This window comes from Euprymna scolopes, chromosome 44, assembly GCF_053919585.1.
Source record: "Euprymna scolopes isolate OS-2025 chromosome 44, ASM5391958v1, whole genome shotgun sequence".
NCBI lineage: Eukaryota > Metazoa > Mollusca > Cephalopoda > Sepiida > Sepiolidae > Euprymna > Euprymna scolopes.
The window spans coordinates 9,113,924-9,137,253 of NC_136525.1; the positions used below are offsets into that span (position 1 = coordinate 9,113,924).

The 23,330-nt window shown below is 34.7% G+C and overlaps 1 protein-coding gene across 1 annotated transcript in view; it reads left to right on the forward strand.

Moving 5' to 3' along the window:
• LOC145268685 (patatin-like phospholipase domain-containing protein 6) overlaps positions 1-23,330 on the forward strand; it is a gene marked incomplete in the record, with an annotated part of 200,392 nt that overhangs the window by 103,873 nt on the left and 73,189 nt on the right. The window contains 7 exon segments of the mRNA XM_080124191.1: positions 261-410; positions 7,747-7,824; positions 8,333-8,407; positions 13,071-13,204; positions 17,167-17,298; positions 20,849-21,019; positions 23,172-23,302. Of these exon segments, the coding sequence (XP_079980317.1) occupies positions 261-410; positions 7,747-7,824; positions 8,333-8,407; positions 13,071-13,204; positions 17,167-17,298; positions 20,849-21,019; positions 23,172-23,302 (871 nt within the window).

Here is a 23,330-nt window from a genome sequence, read left to right on the forward strand (position 1 = left end):
AAAAGACTTAATCTTTCTCTGCGGTCATCAAATCTTGTATGCAAAAAAACAAAACAAAAATCAAATTTTATCAATACTACATACTACGTCTCTCTCAGACTTACACAATCTGAAGAACAATTTTTTACAATTTCTAACAGAGCCTTTTCTTGCTAAGTTTCTGGATTTATTTTTATTTTTTTTTTTTCGGAAGTGTTTTCTCAAATTTTCTGTTTCTTTTTTATGCACACATTCCTCGGAACAATTTTTTATCGTTTCAGAGCGATGATGAATTAGAGATGCAACGAATGAATATCCGGCGTCACGGATCTGACCCACTCGGCTACTCCCTCGACATGGGACAAACACTGATTGACCAAAAGAAAATAGAACTGGTCAAAAAGGACTTGACTAACCTCTTCAAGTTAAAGGTAGGAAAATAAAGATTTTAATGTTTTTCTATACTTTTTTATTTTTTTTTTTTACACCAGTTTTTTTCATGCCAAATTTTTTTTTTTCATGCCAAATTTTTTTTTTTCATGCCAAATTTTTTTTTTTCATGCCAAATTTTTTTTTTTTCATGCCAAATTTTTTTTTTTTCATGCCAAATTTTTTTTTTTCATGCCAAATTTTTTTTTTTCATGCCAAATTTTTTTTTTTTCATGCCAAATTTTTTTTTTTCATGCCAAATTTTTTTTTTTACATGCCAAATTTTTTTTTTTTCATACCAAATTTTTTTTTTTTCATGCCAAATTTTTTTTTTCATGCCAAATTTTTTTTTTTCATGCCAAATTTTTTTTTTTCATGCCAAATTTTTTTTTTTCATGCCAAATTTTTTTTTTTCATGGCAAATTTTTTTTTTTTCATGGCAAATTTTTTTTTTTTTCATGCCAAATTTTTTTTTTTCATGCCAAATTTTTTTTTTTTTTTTACACCAGTTTTTTTTTTTCATGCCAAATTTTTTTATTTTTACACCAGTTTTTTTTCATGCCAAATTTTTTTTTTCATGCCAAATTTTTTTTTTTCATGCCAAATTTTTTTTTTCATGCCAAATTTTTTTTTTCATGCCAAATTTTTTTTTTCATGCCAAATTTTTTTTTTTCATGTCAAATTTTTTTTTTCATGTCAAATTTTTTTTTTTTCATGTCAAATTTTTTTTTTTTCATGCCAAATTTTTTTTTTTCATGCCAAATTTTTTTTTTTTCATGCCAAATTTTTTTTTTTTTTTTACACCAGTTTTTTTTTCATGCCAAATTTTTTTATTTTTACACCAGATTTTTTTCATGCCAAATTTTTTTTTCATGCCAAATTTTATTTTTCATGCCAAATTTTTTTTTTTCATGCCAAATTTTTTTTTTCATGCCAAATTTTTTTTTTCATGCCAAATTTTTTTTTTCATGCCAAATTTTTTTTTTCATGCCAAATTTTTTTTTTCATGCCAAATTTTTTTTTTTTTTCATGCCAAATTTTTTTTTTAACGCCAATTTTTAATTTCATTTTTTTTTTTTTTTGTGGCAATTGTTTCAATGCTTCTGTCTATTTAACTATATTGCTTGCGCTATGATTTTTTAAATTGTTTTATTATTCACTCCGAATATACCATATTGGCACTTTGGTACAAGGGCCTACTTTTGAGACCATTCTTGCAGGGACATCATAAGGAATTGAACAGCAAGATGCTTCTTCACATTACATTTATATTCTTGCAGCTTCACATCATAGACGTTCCAGCTTTCTGTTTTTATTATTCGGGATTCCTACAACTCTTGGAAATCCCTATGTCCTCTTGTGTGAGCATGTCAAAGATCTTTGTCACAGCCTCTTTTATCTCCTTAATTGCCTCATAACAATAGCTTCTAAAGTTTTCCTTGAGCTTAGGGAATAACCAAAAGTTACAGGGAGCAAGGTCTGGACTATAGGGATGGTGAAGAACTGTCTTGATGCCCATCTTGGTCAAATAGTCTGTGACAAGGATGGAGCAATAAACTCTGGTGTTCTGACTTCCTTACTCCTCCCACACCTCATCATCCTTCACAGACTCCCTGCCTTCCTTGAATCTCTTATGCTACTCAAAAACTGATGCTCCATTCATGCAAGATGGTCCAAAAGCAGTCTGAAGCATTCCATATGTTTCTGTGTCATTTTTCCAAGTTAAAAACAAAATTTTATTGCATATCGTTCTTTTAAAGTGTCCTTGTGTCCAGATTTCATTTTTTAAATTCACCAGCTGTGACAATCTGAAATCTGTGAACCTGAAATCGTAAGACTTGGTCAGTCATCTCAGAAGATGTATAACGATAACATACTGAATTTTCAAGAGTCTACAACAATTTTGAATTCCTGTACAAAAAAGTCTGGAAACTTATTGAAGACACCTCATACATTACGCTTTTAAAAACAGAATACAATTTTGGAGGTAAAACTGCTTCAAAAAAAAAAGTCAAATTTGCAAAATATGGGTTTTAAAAGGCCAATATGGCAACCCTGTACAAGAATGAGAGTAACCATCCTTTGATGTAGCCTGTTACGGACCAGGATATAATAATACCCTAACTCGCTACAAGAAAATAATGAAGCGAATGAATGTTTTAGATATAAGATGTGTTCATGTCCGCGCAGGTGTAACCATCGTTTGTAGAGGACTGGTATTGTAGAAGGAAAAAAGGAAATGTGTTTTCATCTTGCGTTCGGGTCACTATCGTTTGTTCGCGCGTGGGAGGAGTGAGTAGTAGAAATGAGAATGATAGTCCAGCGTGTAGACAAAGAAAAGTTTAGAGGTTAAGCTGTGCGCCATGTTAGCAGTCAGCTATGCGAAGGTATTCTCAGGGACCAGTAGTAGATAGAGAAAGAGTGTGAATGTGTACATACGGTCTGTTAGCTTTTTGTCCCACATAGTAGCAAGTGGTGTATGCGCCTCCCTTTCGGGAGGCGACGGTTCGTCGAACCTCTCAGCCCGAGAGCTGGTCCTAAAAAGAAAGAAGCCGGTTATTGCTCTTTGGTTTATACTTGTTTCCGGTGGTCTTTGCGCAAGTGTGGATTTCCATTGAAAGGAAGTGACGTCGTCCATCTGTGTGTGTACGTGTGCGCGTGTATGAGTATATGTGTGTACGTTAGCGTGTGTGTATATACATGTAAATGTGAGTGTATGTACGCGGACGTGAATATATATATATGTATGTGTGTGGACGTGGGCGCGTATGTTTGTGACAAGTAATATAGCTTGAGATGTGAATGTGTGTTTTTGCACGAGACTAGAAAAGGCTCGCGCAGCTGTTGAAATCGACGTAATTATAGTTTACTTATTATGGTGTAATTCTAACTGTTCTGTTTTCACCTCCTGTTTATTTCTATTACTTAATTTTTATCTTTTATGAAAAAATATGCTATTTATGTAGTTTTGGTACCGCGTATGGTTCCCCCCCCTCCCCACTTCCCCAAACTTTCACGAAACCAAGCTTCTATCTCTGTGTGTTTTTGTGTGAGCTTAGAAAAGGTTCGCGCAAGCCTCGTTTTCAATTATCATAACAATATTTTATCGTTGTTGTACTATTGTGAGAAAGAAACTCGTAATTTTGACGTGCAACAGTTTCTCAGCAAAGAAAGAAATCGGTGAAACATTATGTAAAAAACGGGAACATTTGAAAGAAACAGGGCAAAAAATAGAACATGTTTTGCCAAGAGGTGCTCGACTGAACGAGTAAATTGTGTCTTTTACAATGTGATTATATTATTTGTATTGAACTATGTAGCACAGTATTATTTTCTGAGTATTTAATGTATTTATCTTATTTGAGTCCGTTCGATATTGAAAACTGCTCAGGACCATATAAAACAACGAGAAAAAAAGTTTGGACATATCTGTTATTCTTAGGCGAGAGGAATTTTTTATGCCTATATATCACTTGCTATCTCAAGCAAAAGAATGTTACCTAACCTAGAATGTGAATTACACAAATTATGTATGAAATAATTTTAACTTCCCTAGGACGTGTTATTAACAGCACGAATATTAAATAATTTTACAATCCCTTGGATGGATAATGTACAACACGTATATTAAATAATTTTCTTACCCTCTGACGGGTCATGTAAATATATATCTGAAACAATTTAACATACTCTCGACAGGTATTGTACAACATTTTTTTTTTTTTTTTTTTTTTTTTTTTTACATGGAGTTCACCACTTATCAAGGCCCAATGGCCACTCGGGGTTAAGGGTTATTGTGTGTACAGTAATCAAAGGGATAGTGTAGCAATAGTATTGGAGAACTGATAAGGTGTCATTACTTCGGGGGGGGGGGCGGTTCATCAGGAATTTGTTTGTGTTGGACTTGAAGACATCCAGGTTGAAGTTGGGAGGGAAACAGGCAAGCGGAACAGAGTTCTACAGGCGTGCAGTTCTAAGAAAGAAGCTTTGTTCATGGAATCTACGTTTTGATTTAGGCACAGATAGGAGTGGGGAAAATTATTGACGGTGGTTTCAGCTAGTTGGGTGTTTTTTTTAAATAGATTGGCAAGGGGGGGACCAGAGAATGGAGCTCAGACGAGCACTTGCCATGGAAGTAACGATAGAACAAAGACAGGCTCGCAACGTCCCTTCTGTGGGAGAAAGGTTGCAGGGAAGATAAAAGGGCATTCCCCACTAAGCCACGAAGCCTATTTTGTACTCTTTCAAGGTATGTTTTTAGCAGCTCCTGTCCAGATGTGGCAGCAGTACTCCATCCTTGGACGTACTTGGATTTTATATAGATAGAGAATTGCATCAGTAGTGAGATATCTTCTGGAGCGATAGAAGGATCTTACCATTTTTCAAGTGACCTTGGGAAATTTTTTAACAGTGGTTTCAGCTAGACGGGTGTTTATCGTGAAAGATTGGCAAGGGGGGACCAGAGATTGGAGCTTATACGAGCACTTGCCATGGAAGTAACGATAAAACAAAGACAGGCTCGCTACGTCTCTTCTGTGGGAAAGAGGTTGCAGGTTAGAGAAAAGGGCATCCGCCACAAAGTCTATTTTGTACTTTGTCAAGGCAAGATAGGCTATTTTTAGCAGCTCCCGCCCAGATGTGGCAGCAGTACTCCATCTTTGGACGTACTTGGCACTTATATAGATGGAGAATTGCATCATTAGTGAGATATCTTCTGGAGCGGTAGAAGGATCCCACCATTTTCCCAGCAACCTTGGCCACAGACTTGATGTACGTGTTCCATTTAACATCAGGAGTAAAGGTCAAACCCAGAAGCTTATCAAAACATAGACGAGAACCATCCATTTCAATTGATGCTAGATGGGGATCAGATCGTTTATGATGTAGAGATAGGAGCTTGATCTTAGATGCATTAAAGGTAACCAGCCACCTCTTTCCCCACTGTACCACGCGCTCAAGATCAGAGGAGAGAGAATCAGAGATGAACAAATTTCTCGTTCCACCAAGGCCATCATAATTTTAAGAAAGATAAATTCACTGTTAGAAGAGGAATCATTAGAATTTCCAAATAGATGCATAAATACATTGTCTGGGTTAGTGATTAGGTAACGCTTGCTTCAAGAGAAAATTCGTCATTACAATGTTTCTTTTCCCACCACAAATACCACTGTAAATATAATTGGTATTTATTAGTAATTATTAAGTTATCTCATTTGGGTCGTTGCCCGAGTGTTTGTTTCTGGGACGGGGGGGGGGGAGTTTTAAAAAATGTTATGGTAGGTAAGTAGGAAGGATCAAACCCGGAGTCATGAGTAAAAGTAGGAAAATAAAGTGTGAAAAAAAACAAAAAAAAAAAACATCTGCAACGTTAACAGTTTGGCCACCAAGAAAAGTCCATTCCAGTTGTTTAGGAAAAAAAAAAAAAAAAAAAAAAAAAAGACTACGGTAGGTCGGCGCGAACGTGAAAATATAATGTGAATTGTCCAGCACGCTAACCACTACGCCACAGAGCACTGCAGCTTAGTTTAGTGATTTTAAATAACTTCACATGAAAGAACTACGAAGCCAAACCGGTGTTCTCTTCTCAACTGTTCCTTGTGAACGATCCCCAAACGGTGTTAAGTGGTGGCAGGGGGAGGAGGAATTTATTAGAGAGAAAATATTTTACTACTTCCATTGATCTTAACCGATTTTGGCCGTGACTTCTCAGCAGAAAAAGTATAAGATTATCGAGGAATTTGAGAAATAATAAGCCTATAACACACCTCAGATATTGTTCTACCGTTTGTGCATATTATATTTGCATGAAATATCTTGATTTTTAATCCTATTAATGTCAAAATCAGATGGGAAAAAATGAGTTCATTTTATTTATATAGAGAAGAAGATAATGGACACAATTTTCATAGAAATGTTAATAAACTCATATTTGCATGTTTTTGTTTTTTCTGTCCAAAAACCTAATTTTTCTGCACTATCCAGAAAAGTATCTGCTCTATCAAAACATTTGTTGATTAAAATATATTTCTCGTTCCATAGAATTTCTACATGGTATGCTGGTAAATATTTATTGTACCTATAGGTTATAGTTGGATGGGGAAGCACTGCAACGCCTTTCCGACTGGCTCCAATCATATTGGTTTTCCTTTCCATTGAACTTTGTCTGCTATGTCCAGAGAGGGACCCTGGTAACTGAGCAAACTTAGGTCTTCTTATCATCCGCCCAGGCCTACATCTGGAAAGGCAACTCCGGCTTCAACCTGTATAGCCACAGCAGATGCTGCGGTGCACCATTGTCTTATCAGGAAGAAGGTTGCCGCCATCATCATCATCAGAATTATATTTAACAACTTTAGGAGCAACTGGGCTTATGAAAAAGAACTTTAAAAAGTACATAGCAAGCATACCCGGTGAACCAAGTGCAAGTGAAATACAAACGATTGCACTGAAAGGGACGGCTAGAATCCTGAAAAGATCTCTTGGTTGGACTCACTAAAATAGGGGTAAATGTCAGACATCTGGTTGGATGTCCCATCCCCTAGAAGAAAAAGTTTAAGAAAAATGAAAAAAAAAGAGGTTGATATGCCATAAAACAAGACACACCTGAATGGGTTTTATACTCACTGGACCTTAACCTCCCAGATTTTTATCCATGCAGAAATGATAATGTCCATCAAAACAATTCCCAAACTATTAACTTCTTACTGAACTGAAAAAGGGTTATCACTCCTAAGAGAGGAGTATGTCAGGTGGTATTTGTGTGTGTACGCGGATGGAAGTTAGTTCCTCTATGATAGAGGAAGTTCCTATTTATAACGGGACAGAGTTAGACACCAGGTTCATTCTGTAACGTGGAGGAAAGGAACAAAACTAAGGGGAAGTTAGTCTCTCTCTGTCTCTTTGACAGAATGATCATTACTGACCAGCCGTGGGACTCTTCATGAATCATCGCCATTGACTCCAGTTCTGCGCCATTTTGATCAACTCAGCCATGCTAATGCCTGCGATGTTCTTTATGTTGAATGATATTCTTGTTTTTGGTCGTTTACATCCTCTTTTGCCAGGGGTTTTACCAAAGAGAAGTTCTTTTGTTAGGCTGTCTGTTCTAGCCACATGTCTAAAAAAAACTGATTTCCTGTCATTGATTTTATCCAGCAGTCTTTGACATGGTCCAATCTTCTCCAGAACCGATTCTATATCATTTTATGATGGGGGAAGTTAGTCACTCTAGGATGGAGGAAGTTAGGCATGTGGTATTTGTATATGAGTGAAGTAGTGGTGGGTTAAATGGCCTATAATAGTTAACGCACTTTATTTAAAAAATTTTTCTTCTTGCAGGATCCTAATCTTTTGGATGGTAAACTAACTTTGAAAAAGTTCCGTCCAGGCAGTGTATTGCAGAAACAAGGCGATCAGGTAAGACCTTACTTAGCTTATACGAGGTGTCTATTTGCTGAGGTGACACAAGATTGAGATGGTTTTGTTTTTTTTATCTGCTATGTCTGCTTGACGAGTCATCTCGTTAAGTTCTTGGCCTTCGTGATGGTTTTTGATTTAGATTTAACTCGCGGCGTTGCCCGTATGTTTGTCGGTGTAAAAGAAAAAAAAAAAGATTTGGTAGGGAGGTAGGCTTGAATCCGAAGCCTTCAGGTGAAGATGGTGGAAAAGAAAGTGTGAAAAATCTGACATCTTACCGCTCGGCCAGGACGGGAGAGGAACTGAAAAGCGTTTTAATTTAACGATTAAAAACTAAAGTGACAGGTGTGTGAATTTAATGAGGTCAAATATCACGCGACCTAAAGTTGGGAGTTAGAAAGTATGGTAGCTGACTATAACCGAAAATTATAGCAGCTTAAAGACCAGCCATTTTTTTTAATTCTAACTTTTTACCCATAAAAATTTATTTTTCCAATTTCTATTGCAGGATTCCAGTTTGTTCTTCATTGTCAGTGGGACCCTTAATGTCTTGCAAAATATAATCGGACACGAAGAGAAAGAGGTAAATTAATGTCTTTTTTTTTTTTTTTTTTTTTTTTTTGTCCCCTGACAAAGGAGGGATTGACTCTAGTAATTCACTCTCGTTCGCTTGTTGTGAAAGTAAATTTTTGTCAGAACAGATTTTCCAGGGTATTTCTGACTGTATTTATTAGCCCCCCTCCTTACCACCACCACAAAGGAGTGATTGCACCTATTAATTCACTCTTGTTCATCCTGCCTCACTTTTCTCAGTATCTACACTTTGGATTTCTTTGAAATTTTGCACAAACATTAGTCATGATGAAAGTAAATTTTGGACAGAACGGATTTTCCAGGATAACTCTGGTTGCATCCCCTAGAGGACATTATTGGGGTAAAATTGCCCCCAAATCGTTCATCCATTCATTTGTTTGTACGTTTCTCAATAATCACGCCTTGGATTTAAAAAAAAAATTCTGCACAAGCATTAGTCATGGTTAAAGTAAATTTTTCACTTGTGGAGGTGGGACATTTTTTTTATTTCATCAGCAATCATCATGTGTTGAACATTGTTTAGAAATTGACTTCCAAAATAAGTTATCTCTGGCCTGGTCTTTATTTATCCCTCTTCCTCTCAAATCCATCCTTATCTCTTTCTCCCAGATTGTCCTTGGCCTTCCTCTGCTGACTATCACTGCTATGTCGACTGTTTCACATCTACTAACCCGAGCAGGCTGATCTATTCTTTCAACGTGACCAAACCAACAAAGTCTACTGTTCTGTACACAATTCCTTCCTTTCTACATCAACTGTTTTGCATTTATAAACCCAGAAACTTTCATCTGTACTTTGTTTATCGTATTTGCTTTAATGTCCGTTTTAGATGCCGGTGTGCGTTGGACTACTTTTTTTTTTTTTTTAATGTAGAGTGATGTGATCCTCGGTTAATTGTGTCTGTGTCAGATATATACTCGAGAGTAAAGACAATGAAAAGAATATGCTGTTGTCATAGCCCTAGTAATCATACACCAAGGATGGTTTATAATGTGTAAAATCTTTGTTTGGATGGATAACGAGTACAGAAAGATGTCAGCAAGTCGAAATGTAAACTGTTCATTTCAGCTTGCTGATATTTCTATAACTTTTGTGCATGCACAAATTCAATTCATAACTTGAAGTGGTTTAATTTAAAAAAAAAAAATTTTTTTTTTTTTTTTTTTTTTTTTTACATTTTCACCCAAACAAGGCACATTGCCACTTTGGTGTAGGGGGCTACTATCAGGGGCAGCAACTACTGGGGCACTATGTAGGAATTTGGGCAGCAAGATGTCTGTTCACGTTACACTTGAACTTCTTCATGTCAGTACAGTTAGGGAAGCAGGAACCTGGAATGGAATTCCAGAGTCTAGCGGTTCTGGGGAAGAAACTACTGGATTAGAAAGATCTTTTACATCTAGGGATCTCTACTGTGTGGGGGTGGGATTTAGCTGCCTGTCGGGTTTGTCGAGGGTGTTTACGTCGTGGGGGCACAAGTGTCTGCAGTTCGTCAGAGCATTCACCATTAAAATACTTGTAGATCAAGCAGAGGGATTCAACATTTCGTCGATGGGACTAACCTCTCTCTTACCAGGCCTTTGTTTTCCTTGGCCTATTACTGACTCTGCTATCTCAACTGTTTTACATTTACTAACCTTATAAAAACTGAATTTATCGAATTTGACCCTTTTTAAAAGCAGTTTGGTCTTCAAACATCAACTGTTTCCAATATGGGGGATGATTTACTAGTGGTGTATTAGAAATTGAGCACTGCCTATAAATCTTTAAATACTGAATTTTGATTGCTTTTTTTTTTATTGGGGGGGGAGTAATCTGGTAAATTAGTCTTCAATCGATAATCATCCAATGAAAAAATATATAAGGGTGTGTGTGCATTGTACAAATCCAACATATTTTGTTTTTACATAAAGCTTATGATATTAAAAATGTAAAATTGGAGGTAAAAACACTCGACTACCTACAACCACTATCAACAATTTCTCCCACTCTATCTGTGCCTAAATCTAAACGCAGATTCTGCAAACAAAGCTTTTTTCTTAGAATTGGCCACCTGTGGAACATTGTTCCACTGGCCTGCTTCCCAGCCAATTACAATATCGTAGCCTTCAAGTCCAATGTAAACAAGTTCTTGCTGAGCCATCCTCTTAAAATAATCAAATTCTACCCAATCTACACCATTAACGATTACTACACTACCACCTTAGATTCATTAACCTGTATCCTCGAGTGGCCTTCGGGCCTTGTAAAAAAAAGAAGTCAATATTCATTAGAAGTATTAATGAAGTGAGTATGATAGAAGTAAAAAAAAAAAAAAAAAAAAAAAAAAAAAAAAATTTTCTTACCCCCCCTCCCCCCAAAAAAACAAAAAGAAAAATTCTACTTTTTTAGTCGATTTCAGAATTGGATCTGATAATTGTAACCTTCAAGTCCAGTGTAAACAAGTTCTTGCTGAGGCGTCCCCTTAAAATAATCAAATTCTACCCAATCTGCACCATTAACTACGATCTTAGATTCGTTAACCCTTATCCTTGAGTGGCCTTCGGACTTGATAAGTGGTGATTTCTTTGTAAAAAAAAAAAAAAGAAAAAAAAAGTCCATATTCATTAGAAATATTAATGAAGTGAGTATGATAGAAATAAAAACAAACAAAAAAAAACGTTATTCTTATATCCCCCTCCCCCAAAAGTAAACAAAAGAAAAATTCTACTTTTTAGGCGATTTCAGAATCGGAACTGATAATTGTAGCGGAATCTGTAAGCAAAGATTTTGGAATCGGCCAATCACTAGTAACTAATTATTGTCTCCATATTCTGCATTGGTTATTCCTGAAATGGGTAGATCACTTCACCTCGTAACAATATTTTCGTGCAAATAAATACACGTTGGTTCGTTTATTATATAATGGAAGATATGTAAATATATAACAAATAAAATCCTCTTGCTAAGTATTTGTTATTTTCCAATGTAAACAAATAGTCATTAACCTTTATCCTCGAGTGGCCTTCGGGCTTTGATAATTAGTGACTACCTTGTAAGAAAAGAAAATTAATATTCATTAGAAGTATTATTAAGTGAGTGATGGAGAAGTAAAAAAAAAAAAAAAGAAAAAAAAGTTCTCCCCCCCCCCCCCCCCATCCGAAAATTTCTTTAGGCGACAGATTTCATTCTGCATCTGCTACTCCTAAAACGGGTAGATCAAAATGTTATTCTTACATTCCCGCCCCCACCTCCTCCCAAAAAAACAAAAGAAAAATTCTACTTTTTTAGGCGATTTCAGAATTAGAACTGATACTTGTAGCGGAATCTGCAAAAAAAAATTTTGGAATCTGTCAATCCCGTAACTACAGTGATACATACCTCAGTTGTCCAACGTTTTGGTGGTCAAACTCGGTGTTCGAACCAAAAAGTTGGAGATTTTCTTGTCTCGGTAGTTGAACGAAATTTCGGTGTTCAAATCACTGGCCTCACTTTGAATGTAAACCAGCAATGATGTTCCTCAATGGTACATAATTCATACTGGTCATGATACTTTTGAAATGAAGTGTGACAACCCAATCCCACTCCGTCAACATTGCCACGCGAGTCCGAACTTTGCAACGAGAGTTATATTTAGAACATTGTCATCGACAGTCTAGAAAGAGTTATTTTTTAGCACATCAGTGTTGCACCAGAACCATGCAATTCGATTGGTCAACCCCTTTCTTTTGTGTGGGACGACAAAGGACCTTGATATGTCCAAAAAGTAAAAAAAGAAAGGTCACTAAACATTAGTACGATGAACAAAGTGGACGTATTTCAGGACGACAGTAATTAATTGCAAAAAAAAAAAAAACTTTGTTGTTCAATCGCTTTAGTGTTGTGTAAAGACTTTAGAAACAAAGAAGAAATGGACGTTCTCTTATACGATTGGATAAAAAGAAAGAAGAGAGAAATAAAAGCAGTAAAGCAAGTGCAAAAATGGAAAATTGTGCCAATGGCAATCAAATTTAAAAAGGAACTGAGAGAAAAATCTGAAAGAGGAATAAGTGTGTCAGCGCTTGCAAAGGAATATGAAATGGAAGTACAATTAAATGTATAAAATCCTCAAAGTTTACAGATGAAAAAGGAATTTTAAACTCTGGAACCAATTCTCTTTCAAACGTTGCATCACCCTGCCTGTTCTACAAGTATTTTAATGGTGAATGCTCTGACGAACTGCAGACACTTGTGCCCTACGACATAGACATCCTCGACAAACCCGACAGGTAGCTAAATCCCATCCCCACACAGTAGAGATCCCTAGATGTAAAAGATCTTTCTACTCCAGTAGTTTCTTCCCCAGAACCGCTAGACTCTGGAATTCCATTCCAGGTCCCTGCTTCCCTAACTGTACTGACATGCAGAAGTTCAAGTGTAACGTGAACAGATATCTTACTGCCCAAATCCCAACATAGTGCGCCAGCAGTTGCTGCCCCTGATAGTAGCCCCTTACACCAAAGTGGCAATGTGCCTTGTTAGGGGTGAAAATGTTATAAAAAAAAAATAAATAAAAAAAAAAGTTAAAGGTGAAATATCTTTTCGATTGTCAAACAAACATCTGGAATGAATTATGGTCGAGTACCGAGGTACCACTGTATTTGTTATTTTCAACATTTTTTTTTTTTTTTCAGACATTGCTGTTCAGTGCTGGTCTTGGCCGTGTGGTTGGTGCCCTTGCTGTACTCACTGGGGAGCCATCCATGTTTACAGTCAAGTCTAAGACAGAATCGGAAATTATTCTCATCTCAAAGATGGATTTTTATTCGTATGTAAAATTGTTACTTGTATATAGATGTTTAGGGGGTTTTACATAATGAAACCAAAATTTGAGAAAATGTGGATTATTAGTTCATGTATAGACCATATATACCTGTATATAAGTTGAATTTCTGGGAGACGATTATAAGGTTATTTTTTAGGGGGGGGGTCGACTTCTACATGGGTAATGTTTTTGGAAATGTTAAAAAGCAACTCCGTGCTCGATCATAACATAGAAAACGCTATTTTGCTCGTGCACTTGCTATATGCCGGTAATCGTAGTAATTAATTGCACTACTTCCGAACCCCACTGCATGGTTTATCAGTGGGAGGCTTAATAATAATTGGAATAGCTCTCGCTATGTTCACTCTCTAGATGTGGCTATAGGCTTAAGTTTGATATGATGTTATTTTTAGTAGGTTAGGAAACGTAGTGTTTACGATATGTCGTTCTCCCCTAAGTTATACAAGTTTTAACAATTTAATGACAACTATTTAATGAAACCATTTTTTTTTTTTTTTTACACAGTGATCACCACTTATCAAGGCCCGGAAGCCACTCAGGGATAAGGGTTATTGCAAGTACATTACGTTAGTGTGGAGATTTGATGAAGTGTTTAATTAAGGGGGTGGTTCATTAGGAATTTGTTAACATTGGACTTGAAGACATCCAAGTTGTAGTCCGGTGGGAAGCAGGCAGACGGAACAGAGTTCATGCATGCATTCACATTAAGGTATACAGGGTGACCCCCAAAAAAAACAAAAGCTAAATGGAGGCCATCTAGAACATATGCTGTAGAAATGAAAAAAAAGGCCAAAGATCTTAGTGTTTTGATGTGATGTTTTGAATATGATAAACTAGTTATAACCAAAGTTTCATTTCATTCGGACAAAATACTAAGAAAAGGGGCCTAATTAGAGTGGGGGCCCGTATTTTGGGGTCACCCTGTATTACGACTCGTGTAATACATGCGTTTACATTATTACGGTACGTAACATAAATTATGTGTAAAAAGAGTAACTGCGCCTGGAATCTGCAGCATATCATTGATCAGAATGTCCGATTAGCAACATTTGCATTCGTCGCATGTAAGTGTGCAGCGGATTGATTCTATATATGAAAATCGAATAGACAACACTTGCGCAAATGCACATATTATCGCTCACAGATGCTGAGAAACAATTTATAATATGTCTTCAAAAAAAAAAAAACACCAAAAACGAAATTATCTGTGCAAGAAAGAGCCATGAGATGAACCATTTAACTTGTCTAGAATTTACTGTTGACCGGGTAATACCTAAAATGACATAATTTCTGGTCTTAATTGGTACATTGACATACACAAGACCAACTTATATATATATATATATATATATATATATATATATATATATAGTCTTGGAAGTTTTTTAACCTTTAAAACTATACAAAAATCATATTTAATTTTTATTTTTTATCATTCGTTAGAAAACTATTTAGTCAGTAAGTCATTTAATAACCTGCAATCAATGCATCAACTTGCTCTACCGAATTCACTATAGTACTAATGGTAATTTAAGGGATCATCAGTTGTTTACCATGAAACACTGTTTCGAGGATTTATATCTATAATATAAAGCTAAATGTCTGTGTGTCTGGTCACAAATAGGCTCCTATATGGTTGACTATTTTAAAAAACTGATTACATATAATGATAGATGTATTTGAGACACAGGAATGGGTATGTTTGATCCTGCAGAACGGTGGTTCATTAAAATTGTGGGGTCTGCATTCGCACCTGGTCCACAAAGTATGGAAATAAAAAAATTAAAAATAAAACGTTTACAAATGTTTTTGATATAGCTGTACATAAGAATACTTTGATAAGTATGTTTTAACTTAAATAGGGATGGTATAATAAAATTGTGGGGTCTGCGTTCGCGCCTGGCCTCCATAGAATGGAAATAGGCACAAACTTTAATAAAGACTTTTCATATCTATCTGCGTAAGTATACTTTGATAATTATGTTTCAGTTTGAAGAAATATGGTATAAAATTATGGGGTGTTCGTTCGCGCCTGACCTCCATAGAATGGAAATATGTCACAAAGTTTAACAAGGTTTTTTAATATAGATCCACAGAATATTATGATAAGTGTTTCAGTGTGAACAGGTATGGTATAATAGATTATTGGGTTTATCTATTTTATTTTTACTTTCATCATATTTTGATTTGGTTCTGATACCCCCGAATTCGAAGCTATCTCTTTACAACCGTTCCTTTTCATAACCTATCATACTTTCATAAATCAGAGTCCATTTTCTGTATGCTGTTTTTGAACCCAGTATAGCTAGTATATATATATATATATATATATATATATATATATATATATATATATATATATATATATGATGAGAATAATGGAAATAGTATTCCGATGATTTAGAGAGATAAAAAAAAGGAACAAACCAAGTTATGTGTTCATCAGTGTTTCGTCTTTATTGTAAGACTTCTTCTGGATGAATGAAATTAAGAAACTAAAATACCAGCACAATATTTGAAAATATATTTTTGATGTAATGAAACGTATGACTTTGTTCTATTTCAGAATGAAAAAAAAAAATTGTAAATTCAAAAAAAAGATTTTTATTTACACTTTCAGAATGCTATGTCCTTTTTTGAATTTCCAACGACTGTTTTTGTTTTGAAATAGGACAGTCATACGTTTCATTACATCGAAAATATATTTTCAAATATTGAACTGGTATTTTATTTTCTTAAATTCATTCATCCAGAAGAAGTCTTACAATAAAGATGAAACATTGATGAACACATAACTTGGTTTGTTCCTTTTTTTTTTTTTTTTTTTTTTTATCTCTCTCTCTCATACATACATATATATGTATTTATGTGTATATTAGTGTATGTACGTATACTACAGAGGTTGAGGGAGTTTTATATATGTGGAATATTAGTGCATATATGTGTATGTATGTATTAGTGTGTGTGTGTATGATATATTTATTTATTTTTTTTGTTTACAGTGATCACCACTTATCAAGGCCCGTAAGCCACTCAGGGATAAGGGTTATTGCAAGTACATTACGTTAGTGTGGAGATTTGATGAAGTGTTTACTTAAGGGGGCGGTTCATTAGGAATTTGTTAACGTTGGGCTTGAAGACATCCAAGTTGTAGTCAGGTGGGAAGCAGGCAGACGGAACAGAGTTCCACAGGCATGCAGTTCTAAGAAAGAAGCTTTGTTCATGGAATCCACGTTTTGATTTAGGCACAGATAAAGAGTGGGGGAAATTTTTCACAGTGGATTCAGCTAGATTGGTGTTTTTCGTGAAAGATTGGCAAGGGGGGGACCAGAGATTTGAGTTCAGACGAGCATATATATATATATATTGATATATATATATATATATATATATATATATATATATAAAAGGGAAAGGTAGTTTGCTTGAAGCATTGCTGGTAAATAATGTGAATGAATATATGAAGGTTATAGCAATGCAGGGAACCAGATGTTAAAATCCTCTTAACTTGAATCATTTTAACGCTCTGTTCCCGCATTGCTATAGCCTTCTGATGCTCTTCCACATTATATGTCACATCTTTTGTCATGTCAAGAAAAATATTGGAGGATACTTCTTAAAAATAATTTGAAACTAAATGAAAACTTTTAAGTGCTAGCCAACGCATGCATTAGCCAACATGCATGGCAGGCAACACCTGTGTTATCCAGCCCATGTGGCAGCCAATGCATGTGCTAGCCAGCATATGCATCGGATAATGTATGCCCTAGTTGGTGTATGCATTAGCCAACTTGCATATCTGAATTCATTCACTCAGATTTGTGCTGTTTTATTTACATGTCTTATACCGTCAATCCTACCGATTAATTTACTGCACCTACCATACCGCATGTACACTTTACTGCACTTTTTACTGCAAAGTAAAATTTAACCTTTTTTTCCAGAATAATGAAAATACAACCGTCCATAGTTCTCCAGGCAGCGCATACCATTGTCGGTCGGATGTCTTCATTCGTAAGACAGATCGATTTTGCTCTTGACTGGACAATGTTGGAGGCTGGAAGGGCACTTTTCAGGTAATTTTCATATTTGTTGTTAGTCTTACAATTGTGTGGTGGATATTTTCATTCGTAAGTTTCACATGCACAAAAATTTTTTGAAGAATGTAACTTGTTTAGAAATAACAAATTAATTTTACGTTCGCATGACAGACGAGAGAAAACAGACTTATTACTATGGAATTTAACAAATGAAAATAACATAGCATTCTCACAAAGCAGTCTGACAATTTCACCTCATATTTTAGAAGGCATGACGACCTGTATAACATTAATTATGCTGAAAGATCTGCTTCCAAAACTGAGATCCACAGAACACACAAATTTGTAGATTACATTTTATTGTGAATAATCGTGCGATTTAAATTTTTCTAAAACCGTAAAATAAAACTCTTGACAAAACTGTTCAGCCCCAATATTTTATTATTTCATGAAAGGTGGAAATGTCTGAATTTAACCAAGAAAGATGACGACTACTGTTTAACATTTACATCAATAGTCAACAAACATTGCCACGATTTTAAACCAGCTGAATAGTGTTGACAATTTCGAAAGCATGATATTTGTACAAGGATTAACTGAAATTTGATGCAGAATTTTAATGAAATTAGAAAGTAAACCAAGCCTGACATTACAAACGTTCATGGAAGACTGCCAACTAGTGATTAGTGTTAAAAAGGATTCAAAATATTGAAGAGTTTGGCGTTGCGTATGTGAGAATGATACATAAAACTTCAAAACCGTATTCTCCAACAAAAATTTAAAACAAAAAAAAGGAGAAAGGACAGAAAAAGAGGGTGTTTCTACATTGTAAATTTGAAAATTGAATTTCAAGTAAAACAATGTAATTGTCATGTCTCACATAGTAACATATCCAAACAGTATGAAAAGCGATAGGATGGAAAAATAATTATTAATGAAAAACGATTTTCGATAAAGGAAGAAATGTCCGAATTTCATTTGCATCCCATGACATAAGCAAAAGAGGAAGTAACCCGGTTCTCGGAAATTCCTCCTCTGTTTACTTTTTTTTTTTTTTATTTAACCAAATCTAGCAGAATCGAAAGTTTTGCTTTTTTTTTTTTTCTTCACAAAGAAAAACCTCTTAAAAAGGGTGGGGGGGTTATACGACTGTTACCTGTTACCATGCATGTACTCTTCCAAATCCTATATTGAGAGCCAAGTACTTTTGTAGATACTGTACCGTTATTCAACTGATAATTAAGCCTGTCTCTGTATCTTGTTTCTTTTTTTTTTTTTCAATTTTTAAACTTATACCATGTTTTCTGAATTGTCTTTTTGTGGTCCCAATCACTTAATTATTTATTGCACATATATGATTCCAGATTATGGGGTCCTGGATATGACCTTAAAGTATATCCGATGGTGAGGCCCCAGTTTGTGGGCTTTGGGGAGTGTGGAGCTACCCTTTAATTGCCATTGCTCCCAGGTCCACTCTGACCCAGAGTGGTAGTACATGTTAGGGTCCCAACTATGGGTTAAATAGAAACTGACTTGAAAAAAAGATATGTTCTATTAAAAAAATTTTCTTCAAAATCTTTGGATTCGGCATTAAATAACCTAAAAAGAGTTGATATGCCGTAAAACAAAAACAACCAACCAACCAACCAATCCAGATTATGGACTAAACTTTTGTATTATCAATATTGCCTGAAGAGGTCTCTAGTTACTTGTAACTGGCTGGCCGAAACATGCTCGTGAATATGTAGCTACATATTAATGCTTATATAAAACAAATAAAGTGTGTGTGTGTGTGTGTGTGTGTATATATATATATATATATATACACACACTCATAAGCAAAAAAAAAAAAATGGGCCAAACAAATTTTATACATTTTATTGCACTAAAAGCTATATTGAACAAAGAACAATTGAACAAGGAAACTTAAACGAGACTAATAACACAGAACAAGACATTTACTTTAATAAATGTTTAGGATGGAATCGCATTCCCTTTTGATTTCTTTAAAAGATCAATCCTTTTAGACATGCTCTCAACCAAAGTGGAACACTGTGAATAGAAGATGCTATTCCATTCGCTTTGCACAGCTTCCCACAGTTTGTCATTGTTTAAAAAAGTTCTTCCAGCCAATGCACGAGATATTATGAACCAAATATTCTCGATTAGGTTTCAATCGGGGCTTTGACCTGGCCAAAATATCACATCAATTGAGTTATCAAAAAAACATTTTTCTGTGACTTTAGCAGTGTGTGCAGGGGCATTATCATATTGAAACATAATGTTCTGGGATATTCCCAGCTTCTGAATACTTAGTAACAGTTCTCTTTCTAAAATTTGAATGTTTTCCTTTGCAGTGATCGACTTTTCACATCTAACAAGTTCCCCAACTCCTACTGCAATAAAAGTTCCCCATACCATTATCCCTCCATTCCCATGTTTAAATGTTGTTTTTATACAACTTGGTGAAAATCTTTCTCAGTTCTTCGATTGCACCATTCGGGATCATCACTAACAAGTCAAAATCTTGATTCATCTAACCAGAAAACATTCCTGAACCAGTCTGTATCTTTCTTGCCATAACATGAGAAAAATCTCTTTCTATCATTGATGTTCTTAGATAAAAATGGCTTCTTTGAACACCTTTTAGAGGAAAATCCCATTTCTTTCATTCGTCTAGATATTGTATATCTAGAAAGAGAATTTCCAGCCCCTGTTTTGAATTCTTTGCTATGGTCAACATAAATTTTCTTTCGATCCTTCAAAACAGTTAATTTAAGCCTGTGATCGTCATTCAAAGTGAATGCTCTAGGGAGACAAGATCCAGATTTCCCTTTTACCAAGCGTTCGACTTCAAACCTTTGACCAATTCGCTTCACTGCAGAAAAAGATGTTTTCACATTTCCTTTTCTTAAAATATCAAAAATCTGGTTGTAAGTTATTTGGGACTGCCTTAATCCTGCAATTCGGTTTTTTATATCCTCGCCAAGATGCGGTCTTATCATTTTTAGGATTAATTTTTTCACTTATTATTATATGCTATAATAATAATGATCTACAAAATAAAAATTTTCAGTTAAAATTAACAAAAATTCATGGAAAAGTATTGAAAAATCGACTTCTCCCTTCTTTCACTCTTGACCCATTTTTTTTTTGCTCATGAGTGTGTGTGTGTGTATATATATATATATATATATATATAGAAAAGGTAATGTTTAGTTTACAAATAGAAAAATGTAAACTCAAAATGAATATAAATATGATAGAAATATTCATATAATAATCCAAACCAGATGTAAAAGCTCAATAAATCCAACAATTAAAGGAAACCAACATATATGTATGTATATTTTCTTTTTCATACAGCAAAGATGTGAGACGCTCAGCCGTTATGACACGTGCGGTGTTAAGCTTTTGAACGACACAATGTTTTAACTGTTGTAACCCCTGACCTTCTTTAGGTAGACCTTTTTGGACTTTTCCAACCCAATACCTTTTCTTTATTTTTTATTGCATTTTTTTTTGTACATTTGAAATTTTTCTTGTTTCTATTTAAAAAAATTTTAAAAAAAATTTTTTTTTATAGACAAGATGACCCTTGCAACTCCATCTATATCATCCTCACTGGACGTCTTCGGTCTATCATCTCTTCCAATAACAAGAAAGAGTTGGTTGGTGAATATGGTCGTGGAGATCTAGTTGGTATTCTAGAAGCTCTCACGCAGTCCCAACGGGCGACCACAGTCATGGCAGTTCGGTAAGTATATTTTAGACAATCTTGTTGGAGTTGGGACTACTCATGCACTAAAGCGCCAAACTCAATAGACGTGTGTCCTTAATAGAAAAAGATTTTTTTCTTTTAATCCCAATTTTAATTTTTTAAATTCCCATCCTATTCAGTTATGAGAGTTCAGTAAGTACATTAAAAAAAATTTTTTTTATTACATTTTTCATTCCAAGCAAGGCATAGTACCACTTTGATGTAGGGGCTACTATTGGAGACATAAGTTGCAGGAATACTATGTAGGGAGTTGAGTAGCAAGATGTCTGTTCACATTACACTTGAACTTCTGCGTGTCAGTACAGTTGGAGAAGCAGGAACCCGGAAGGGAATTTCAAACTCTAGCAGTTCTGGTGAAGAAACTATTAGAGTAGAAGACTTTCTGACATCTAGGGATTTCGACTGTATAGGGGGTGGAACTTTCCTGCTGGTTGGGTTTGTCGGAGGTATTTATGTCGAGGGGATACAAAGGCTTGTAGTTCATCAGAGCATCCACCATTAATATACTTGTAAAACAGGCTGAGGGATGCAACATTTCATCGATGGGGCACAGATTGAAGCTTAGATGACAATTCAGGACCTATCAGGTTGGCGACTCTTTTTTGAACCCTGTTCAGGAGTGAGAGAATAGTAGCAGATGCACCAGCCTAAATGTGACAACAATACTCCATATATGGGCTATGGTGGCCTTGTAGATGTACAGGATACTTTCAGGTGTCAGTAACTTTCTAGCACAGTAGAGAGAGCCTACCTTCTTCGCAACAGCCTTGGTAATGCTCTCGATATATCTGTTCCAAGTCGTATCCCTATGAATCTTTCATTTGGGTTCGGACCACTTGTACACCAAAGCGATAGATAAATGTGACTTTGTGAATTCACTGCACCAGATAGTATGGGGCCTCTTAGATTAGACTCCTGTAATAGGGAGTGGCTGATAGTGCCCTAGTAAAGATGTGAATATTGTATTGATGGATTGCGGTTTTGTAGAAAAATTTATGTTCATTGGCCGTGATCATCTTGCTTGTTGCTATCCATGCTGCAACAATCGTGTGTAAGCGATATGCAGTAGTACCTCGAGATACAAATGCACTAAAAATACGACGATACATCATATATATTTACGGGCTGAGCTACAACAAAGTTTTTGAGATACAATATCAAAAATTACACAACTCCAAAAAATTTTTAAAAGAAAGAAAAGAATAGTCCAGGCAGTTCATGGAAAATACTGGAAAATGTTAAATAAATGAAAAATTTGATTTTGCAAACCTGCCCAATTTTTTGCAATGAAAACTATATTTCTGTTAGTAGAAAGCTAATTTTATGAAAATTTAATTCAATAATAAAAACAATTTCAATGAAAAATTGAAATATGAAAACAATTTTAATGGAAAATCAATTGAAAAATGGAAACAATTTCAATGAAAAATTAATTGAAAAATGGAAACAATTTCAATGAAAAATTAATTGAAAAATGGAAACAATTTCAATGAAAAATTAATTGAAAAATGGAAACAATTTCAATGAAAAATTAATTGAAAAATGGAAACAATTTCAATGAAAAATTAATTGAAAAATGGAAACAATTTCAATGAAAAATTAATTGAAAAATGGAAACAATTTCAATGAAAAATCAATTGAAAAATGGAAACAATTTCAATGAAAAATCAATTGAAAAATGGAAACAATTTCAATGAAAAATCAATTGAAAAATGGAAACAATTTCAATGAAAAATCAATTGAAAAATGGAAAGAATTTCAATGGAAAATTGAAATATGGAAACGATTTCAATGGAAAATTGAAATATGGAAACAATTTCAATGAAAAATCAATTGAAAAATGGAAAGAATTTCAATGGAAAATTGAAATATGGAAACAATTTCAATGAAAAATCAATTGAAAAATGGAAACAATTTCAATGAAAAATCAATTGAAATATGGAAAGAATTTCAATGGAAAATTGAAATATGGAAAGAATTTCAATGGAAAATTGAAATATGGAAACGATTTCAATGGAAAATTGAAATATGGAAACGATTTCAATGAAAAATTAATTGAAATATGGAAACAATTTTAATGAAAAATTAATGAGAAAGGAAATCTGTATATGTTTTTTTCTACTTTTAGTGATACTGAACTTGCTGACATTCCTTCAGAACTCCTGAACCACATCAAGAGGAAATATCCACAGATTGTCACCCGTCTGATACACTTACTGGGACAAAGACTGCTTGGAAATCTACAGAGTAGAACTACGGGTGAGTAATCATTTTTTTGCTACTTCTA